Source organism: Sceloporus undulatus, chromosome 5 (assembly GCF_019175285.1).
Source record: "Sceloporus undulatus isolate JIND9_A2432 ecotype Alabama chromosome 5, SceUnd_v1.1, whole genome shotgun sequence".
Lineage (NCBI taxonomy): Eukaryota > Metazoa > Chordata > Lepidosauria > Squamata > Phrynosomatidae > Sceloporus > Sceloporus undulatus.
This window is the reverse complement of record NC_056526.1, coordinates 16,945,671-16,954,600: the sequence shown is the minus strand read 5'-3', so window position 1 is coordinate 16,954,600 and position 8,930 is coordinate 16,945,671. Positions and strand designations below refer to the sequence as shown.

At 39.6% G+C, this 8,930-nt stretch overlaps 1 protein-coding gene across 1 annotated transcript in view; it reads left to right on the top strand.

Moving 5' to 3' along the window:
• The window catches only part of PTPRO (protein tyrosine phosphatase receptor type O), a 182,857-nt gene that overhangs the window by 135,172 nt on the left and 38,755 nt on the right, over window positions 1–8,930 (top strand). The window contains exons 11-15 of the mRNA XM_042467850.1: window positions 36–187; window positions 1,014–1,134; window positions 5,624–5,763; window positions 6,722–6,854; window positions 8,786–8,906. Coding sequence (XP_042323784.1) covers window positions 36–187; window positions 1,014–1,134; window positions 5,624–5,763; window positions 6,722–6,854; window positions 8,786–8,906 — 667 coding nt within the window. The remainder of the gene's footprint in view (window positions 1–35; window positions 188–1,013; window positions 1,135–5,623; window positions 5,764–6,721; window positions 6,855–8,785; window positions 8,907–8,930) is intronic.

Here is an 8,930-nt window from a genome sequence, read left to right as displayed (position 1 = left end):
GCAACAATAGTAATGGTGATTGCTCTTTCTAATAGCTCCAGTGTCCCCTGAAATCACTTCAGTTGAATATTTCAACAACCTTCTCTATGTCAGCTGGATCTATGGTGATGACAACACAGATCTTTCCCATTCTAGAATGCTGCACTGGATGGTTGTTGCAGAAGGGAAGAAGAAAATTAAAAAGAGTGTAAGCCTAACCACCTTGTGTTATGTTTGGTTGTTGCATTCAAGTAATGAAAAAGTCATGTTAAAAACCGAACCTTGTTGGATCTGCTCAGTAAATACTTGGTAACAGTGTACAAGCAAATCCTCAAAATGCTCCTGTTTCCTAATGTTCACATGTGGCAGATGTCAAAACTAAAAATGTGCAAAAATGGAATTCAAGAATGTCTTGTACACCATTCTGTCTAATTTCATGCTTAATTCATAAAAATCGAGAGCAAATGCATCTAATACAGATAGCTATTGAGACTCTATTTGAAGACCTGCCATGAGAGGTAGGCCACTCACCTCTCTAAGTAATTGGCTTCATTATCTAGACAGTAATTTCCTGCCCTTTGGTGCTCCATTTTTATTTTTGGCCCTCAACTCCCAGAAGCCCTAACCAACTTGACCAACAGTCAGGAATTATGGGAGCTGAAGTCCAAATCATCTAGTGGACCAAAGGTTGGAAACCATTGACTAGAGCAATATCTTTCATCTCTTTGACCTTCCAGATGTTTTGGGAGCAAACTCTCAGAATCCCTGAAAACTGGCCATATTGGCTGGGGCTTCTGGGAGTTGAAGTAAAACATGTCAGGCAGACCAAAGGGTGAGAGCTAGTAGTCTACACTGATGATGCATTCTGTCTTGTTGGAAGAATGGCTTCTAACAATCTACAAAAACTGAAACATTTTTATTGGATTCCCACCCTACCTTGGCCAATTTGCTTATAGTGAACAATGAAATGCTGTTTTTCCACTTTATAGAGATATTTTCTGTGTGGGGCATGTTTAACCTACTACCTCTTTCAGGTGACCCGGAATGTCATGACTGCAGTGCTCAACCTTCCTCCAGGGGACATCTACAATCTTTCTGTAACAGCTTGCACTGAAACCGGTAGCAACACCTCTGTATCTCAGCTTGTGAAAGTTGGTAAGTCTTTCTCTTGAACCATCAAAAGGCCTTCACATGCCTTCTAGCAAGGTTGCTATAGAGTATGGCAAAGTTGCTTTTTGGACTGCTGCTGCCCCAGCCAGCATGGCATTTACTATGCCATTTTATATAATGGGACCTGAACATTCACAGCGGTCTGAAACTGAACCCCAGCAGATACCAAGAGACTACTGTACAAGCTAACAATGCTTATTAGTTCTATATGTCTTGGGAGGTTCAGATAATCTTGTATAGCATAGTTTAGAAAAGTTACCTTTATGGGCAATAAAACTCAGAATCCTCTAGCCAGTTGGAGCTAAAACAACAAGGAACAAAGGAAGCCCTCCTTGCAATGTAGGTATAGATAGGAAAAGTGTGAGAAAGAATAGAAACAGACTTTGCAAATTTTATTACATATAGTCTTTAAAAATCTGCAGCAGCATCTTGGTCGAAATAATATTTGCTAGGGCCTAAATCTAATTGTTAGTTCCAGCTAGCGTGGGACTGAACTGTTATAAATGTTGATGTGCCAAGTTTCCACTGATTTAATGGATCTGCTTTGTCAGAAAGCATGAATAGATTAATAAAGAGGAGAGAATAGTATGGAGAGCACAGAATATATGGTGTAGTGACCTGAGAGTTGGAATAGGACTGTGGGATTGCATCTGCACTGCAAAAATAATGCAGTTTGACATTGCTTTAACTGCCATGGAACAATGCTTTGGAATCCTGGGATTTGTAGTTTATTCTTGCACCAGAGCTGTCTATCAGAGAAGACTAAATAGCTAACAAAACTACAAATTCCAATATTCCATAGCATTGAGCCATGGCAGTTAAAGTGCAGTCAAACTGCATTGTTTATGTAGTGCAGAACAGCTCTGGACATCAGGGTTCAAATCCTTGCTCAGCCATGGCAACCCACTGTGTAAGGTCACCATAAGTCAAAGTTGACTTGTAGGTACATAACAACAACAAAGAGAATAATATACAATCATGCCAAATCCAGTGATGTGTACTTTGTGCAAGTTATATTGAACGAAGAGCCAAAATTAATAGTAGAGTCCATCATGAGAATACTATATACCTCATGCTGAGTAACATTTTTTAAGGATGTAATTAATAAAAATGGCACAAATAGAAGAATCAGGAATTAGAACAATTAGGGAAGAAACTGCTATGTTTTGCTGAAGTGGCAACAATTGCAGATACAGAAAAAATAGTTAATTAGTTTTTTTTTCAGAATTATAGGTCAACATTAAATGAGAATAAAATAAGTTTTTTAATAATAATAATAAAATAAACAGCTTTATTAGGTAATTTATCAGAACTTCATATAAAGTCACAGAGAACATAGAAATGAACAAAAAGCAACGATTAATTACAAAAGACCAGGAAATAACACCAAACAAAGATAAAACTTTTAAGAGCTCACTACTTGGTGTAAAGCTCATATTATTTAATCCAGTGATCAGGATATATTATATTGGTTAGTCATTTATTGTATTTGACTAAAAGCCATTACACATCCAATAAAAGTATACAGGTACATACATGTACCTACATACAGAAAGTCAAAGTAACAAGTCTCCTGCCTGCACAGTCTCTTGAGAAATAGCATGGATACTCATGAAATAAGGTTGTTTTATGCAAAAGGATCTTGTAGCACCTTTCAGACTAACTGGGTGAAGGAAGTTGTGACATAAGCTTTCATAGACTTTGTCTACTTCCTCAGATGAGTGAAGTAGGAAGTAGGCCAGGGTGCTGAATGCATGGGCAGGACATAATGGACCAATCCTGTCATATCCTGCCTGTGGATCTGGCTTGTCTCTGCCCATGGTCCAGCATGTGACGGCAGGTGTTCACCACCGCACTGTGGAACTGTTGCCATCACTGTTTCCCACTTGCCTATTGACACCACCACTGTTTCTATGTGTAGAAGGGTGTAAACAGGGCACCTAGCTTCACCCACATAGCCAGATGCCCTTTCCGACATCAGAGGCCTTGGGGCTCAATGTCACCAGTATGCTGATGACACCCAACTCTCTCTCATTTCCATCTGACTCCAAGGAAGCTGTTTCTGGACTAAACCAGTGTCTGCTATCAGTAGTGTACTGGATGAGGGTGAACAAATTAAACTTATTCCAGACAAGACAGAGGTACTCCTAGTCAGCTGGAAGGCAGATTAGGGAATAGGGATTTAGCCTGTGTTAGATGGGGTTACACTCCCCTTGAAATCTCATGTTTACCACTTGTATGTGCTCCTGGATTCACATCTGAGCCTGGATGCCCAGGTTTCAGCTGTGACCAGGAGTGCATTTGCACAATTAAAACTTGTTCTCCAGCTGCACCCATTCCTTGAGAAGTCAGATCTGGCTACAGTGAATATGTCTTGCTTACATCCCATTTGGACTAATGTAATGCACTTTATGTGGAGCTGCCCCTTGGGAACTGTTTGGAAACTTCTGCAGGTCCAAAATGCTGCCAGGCTGTAGATAGGGGCTAGCTACATGGGTCATGTACTTCCTCAGCTGCACTGGCTATCTGTCCATTTCCAGGCAGAATTCAAGGTACTGGTTTTGATGTTTAAAGCTCTAAATGCTTAGGTCTAGACTATCTGAAATTATGTTTTAAACATATCTCCTTATGCAAGCCAACCCAAGTGCTCAGATTGGCGGGGGGGGGGGGCGCCTTTCTCTCAGTCCCACCAACTTTGCAGGCACAGTTGGTCAGGATTTGGGAAAGAGTCTTCTCCATGGCTGCTCCAAGACTGTGGAACTACCTTCCACAGGAGATCAGATCAGACCCCTCACTTTTCTTTTTGTTTCTACCAGCAGCTGAAGACATTTTTATTTAAACAGGCTTTTGTTGAGTAAATTTTACTTATACAGTGTGGTGTGGTGTTTTAATGTTTTAATGTTTTTTTAATTTTTAAAATGGTTTCAACTATGCTGTTTTAAACTTATGATTTAATATTAGTTTTACTCAATTGTTTATTTAACTTTTGTAATTAATGTTTCTCTTTTTAAATTATTGTAACCCACCTTGAGTCACATTTTGGGAGAAAGGTGGAAAAGGTGGGGAATGAATGAATGAATGAATGAATAATATTGCCAACCCTAGAAGACAAAAAACAGTTGTCAAAGACCAGCTTACAAACTGAACTACATGGCAGAGGTCTCATTGGGGTTTATCACACAGGAGACATCCCGTGCAGAAACAGGATTTAAAACCTGAAAACAACGCAAAAAAGACAGGCAAAATCAGGGTTGATTTTCAGACACGTAGGGGTTAATGAACATTAATGGCACTTTACAGACTGCCCAAAAAGGGTGGTCTGCCGGTGCCACTGGTTGCTGCGTCCAGGAACCGTAGCAGACAAACCGCGCGATTCCCAGACGCAACAAAAAAGAAGCCCCAAAATGGGGCTTCTTCTTGCAGTGCGGAAATGGCACCGCAAGTCGCTAATGGCGCACTCATGGCGTCATTTCCGCCACATGCTGTCAAGACGAATGGGAACCGCCATCTTGTATGCGTTCAGCGCATACTAGGGTTAGGGGCGTCTGGAAAGGATGCCCCTTTCTAACCCTAGTATGTGCCAAGTACGTACTTTTTGCCCGTCTGTAACGGGCCAATGTGACATTAACCTGGACAGAAAGTAGAGAAAAACCAGCCACTTTTTACTTTTGGAATTTTCTGAAAGTAATAAGAATTGTGTTTTGTTGACTTGCTGTCCAGGTTAATGTCAAATTAATACACTTTAATGCCAACATTGTCTGAAAATCAATTGCACTTTTGTGTATTTTTTCTAGTTTCTGTCTGGATTAATGTTATATTAACCTAGATGTCGTCTGATAATCATTCTGCTTTTGTGGGATTTTTCCCCCAGTTTAAATCCTGATTTCCTTCCCATGTGATAAACTCCTATGTTACCATTTCATTTTGATCAAAGGAATCCCATTAAAATAAATATTTAAAGGGGCACCTATATAAATGTGAACTTCTTGCTCCAAATTTAGTAAGCTGCAAAGGACACCAAAAATAATTTTGAACTTGCTTTGCTTCTGAACAAAGGTTGATGTTTTTATAAGTTCCCATAGCTCCCACAATGCCTTTTTAAAAACCACATCATAATTAACCACCTCAGAATTAATTTCTTACAACTAGTACAAGAATGCTCTTCTAGAATTGTGCAAGTATCCTAAACCGTACACCAACACACATGGATATGCCACAGCTAAGCCTTTATTGAAAAAGGAAATTAAGTAATCACCGAATGCTCAAAAACAGAGGCCGAGGGCGAAATCTGCTGCCTTGAAGCATCTTCCTCTTTTTAGATTGTTCTGTTATTGCTGAGTGAGCTTTGGGAAGAGTGAAAACCTCTCTGGAGGACTCATAAATAGAGAGGTCTTGTCTTCCCTCAAATGATTTTGTCTGCCACACTTTCCTGTTGGATCCTAATAACCCATACAACTGTTCCTCTTGTCTCAAGACCCAGCTCCTCCAAGATCACTCTTTGCTGTGAACAAGACCCAGACATCTGTGACTCTGCTGTGGGTAGAAGAGGGAGTAGCTGATTTCTTTGAAGTATTTTGCCAGCAGTCTGGCTTGAGCCAAGATGCAAATGTCCAGGTATGTGATTGTACCTTTTGGCTTATCCTTTCTTTAATCTGATCGTGATTGTTTAGACTTGGAATCTGTTTTTCTTAGTGTTTTAAGTAGATTATCCTGTTTAGGACTTCATCAACTTGAACAATTATTTTAACTAAATGGTGTAGCTCCAATAAATTGAGTTGCTGATTTTATTGAATTGTATTTTTAAAGGCAAGGGGAGTTTAATATTCAAATGGCTCCTTTCAGTTATTATGTTCCTATGTATAGAGTGGGGAACAAGACTGGGCCAGTTAGTATTGACCTTGATGTCTAAACATCCTTCAGGCACATTCCCAATCTTCATAATGGGGGCTGATGTTAAAGTACATTAAATTGAACATTTATTTATTTATAGCTGAAAACCATTGGCCGTGATAACTGAGGCTTCTGAATAGTTTTCCATTTTAGCCTCTGGACTATAACTCCTCAGACAGCAGGCAAGGGAAGATTAGATATTATAAGCAAATAAGAAAAGGGGCAGTAGTGTTGTGACTCTAGATGCCTTGCAGAAGGGACCAGCAATTCCCTACACCCTACCATCTGAATTCTCTCTCCTTTAAGAAGGGGCCAGACAGTCTCTAGATGTCATGTGTACAATTGTAATGCCCCAAGGCACAGGGCCAATATATGCATCTTTCACATAAGCCAGGATGTGGCTTGACTCTTGTCCAGACCACAGTGTATATATGGTGAAATAATCATCTTGTTACTTCACTCTGTGCCTGGGTGGTTGGCAGCTCAGTGCACATATATTGCAACACTATGCTGATTACAAAAGCAATGGTTTTTTTGGACTGAGGTGGCAGGTAGATGAGCCAGGGCTTCAAAATGATACAATGAACTCACATGCATCATATGAGAAAAGGATACAGGGCCTGAGATATAAGAATGAGCAAACAACCATGAACAATGTACCTTTTCTCCCCAACAAATTTAGGAACCTGTTACTGTTTCTTCACATGTGGTAACAATCTCCAGTCTTCTACCTGCCACATCCTACAACTGCAGTGTTACCAGCTTCAGCCACGACAGCTCCAGTGTCCCAACCTTTATCGTTGTCTCTACCATGGGTACGTTGAATTCCTACTGCTTTGCTCTTTTCCAGTAGTGCTGTCAGGACAGAATAATGGGATTGATGTGCAGAGCCCTAAGGAGCACCATGCTCTCCAACTGTCCTGATTTGGCACAGACAGTCCTTCTATCATCCCACTTTTCAGCTGCTTCCAAAATGTCCCAGTTTATCTCTCTTCTCCTACTTTCCTCCTTTGTCCCCAGCTTGCTTCAGTTCATGCAAACTGAGTTCAAAGTACAAAAGTAGTTTGTACTCAATTAATTCATCAGGGTGGAAGAGGAGGGGCCAGAATCTTACACTTCTCAATAGGCTTGGGAAAAGCAAACTGCTGCAGCCTATCCTAGCTTGTGTGTACTCCCTCATTATAACATTTGTCATCTTTACTGCACTCTGATGTTGACTGGCAACATGTGCCTCAGTTTTCATCTGTGAAATGTGGAAAGGTATGAAACGCACCCACCCACACCGAGTACAGCAAGACTGACTTACTAGGTTGTAAAAAAGTAAAATTGTGTATTATGGAGACTTGTTTGGCATTGATAGTGATTTCATCCCAGTGCCAAGTTAAGTATACAGCATGGTGAGCATTGAACTATGAGTCTGGAGACCAGAATTTGAATCCCAAATGAGCCTTGGAAACCATTGGGTCACCATGGCTCTGAATAAATCTTACCAAGAAAATATTGTGATAGTTTCATCTTAGGGCTTCCATAAGTAAAAATCTATTTGAAGACACAAAACAAGAAGTCAGGTTAAAATGTAACTTTTTATTAAAGACTTTGGGGCCTAATGATATCATCCAAATCTGTATATGTATCATTTTGGGTTTTTAAAAAAATCTTTTTAATATTTTTAAATGTTTAATTTACTTTAAAAATGTTTAATTCTTTTCCCCTTAGGTTGAATTTTAAATTGTTTAAACTGGCCCACTTGTAAGCTTTCCAGAGACTGAAATACTCAAAAAACCAATTTTTTCCATGGGCGGTGGAGACAGTGACACAAACTTTGTTTTATGATTAAAATTATTTAAAATATTGTACTGTATAAAATTACCTTCAGCCTATGTGTATAAGGTTTATATGAAACACAATTGAATTTATGGTTAGACTTGGATCTCATCTTCCAGATATCTCATTGTGTGTGTGTGTGTGTGTGTGTGTGTGTGTATAAAATCCAAAATCCAAAACACTTCTGGTCTCAAGCATTTGGAATAAGGGATATTCACCCTATATATGTGTGCGTTTACACACACACATACAAAATTATATATAAAAATTTAATAATACTGTGCCAATCAAAAGTTGGCTTGAGAACAAAATTGAAGTGCAAGTTTACTTAACCACACTGCTGTTTCTCCTCTGACAAACCCTTCCTGCCTTCTGAAGAGTGGTAAAATCCTTTCACTTTCCATTTCTAATTTGAACCGTTGCTTCCTCTTGGGTATCTAGTGGGGACTGCTGAAAGATTCATGGAAGCCATTTTAAAATAAGAATCGAATAACTCCAGAATGTTCCATCATACAGAATATTCTTCTTGGAACAAATGGACAGTATTTCGCAATATAAATTGGTGGTGTGTGTGGTGGTAGGAAAACCAGATCAGAGTTGTGATCCTACATTGTGTAAATCTACACTCACATCGCTACACGTTAATTGTGCTACACAATTCTTCTGTTGAATATTGACACTGTGGAACTGATTGTGAATCTACCAGAGTGCCTGCTTATTGCTACTACAGTATTGTACAATGTGGAACTGTTTCTCCAATCCCAAAGAATCAAATGGTCTACTGAAAGTGCTGACATCCAAGAATGTGAAACTGGGGCTGAGAGAATGTGACTTCCCAAGATCTACAGCATAGGTCTATAGCATGTATGATTGTCATCACACTCATACCTTATTGACCTGGTTCATTTGCTTGTCTCTACAGTTACAGAGATGAATCCTAATGTGGTGGTGATCTCCGTCCTAGCCATTCTGAGTATCCTTCTGATAGGGTTGCTGCTTGTAACTTTGGTGGTGCTTCGGAGAAAACACCTCCAAATGGCCAGGTAGGTCAATAATAAATAATAATA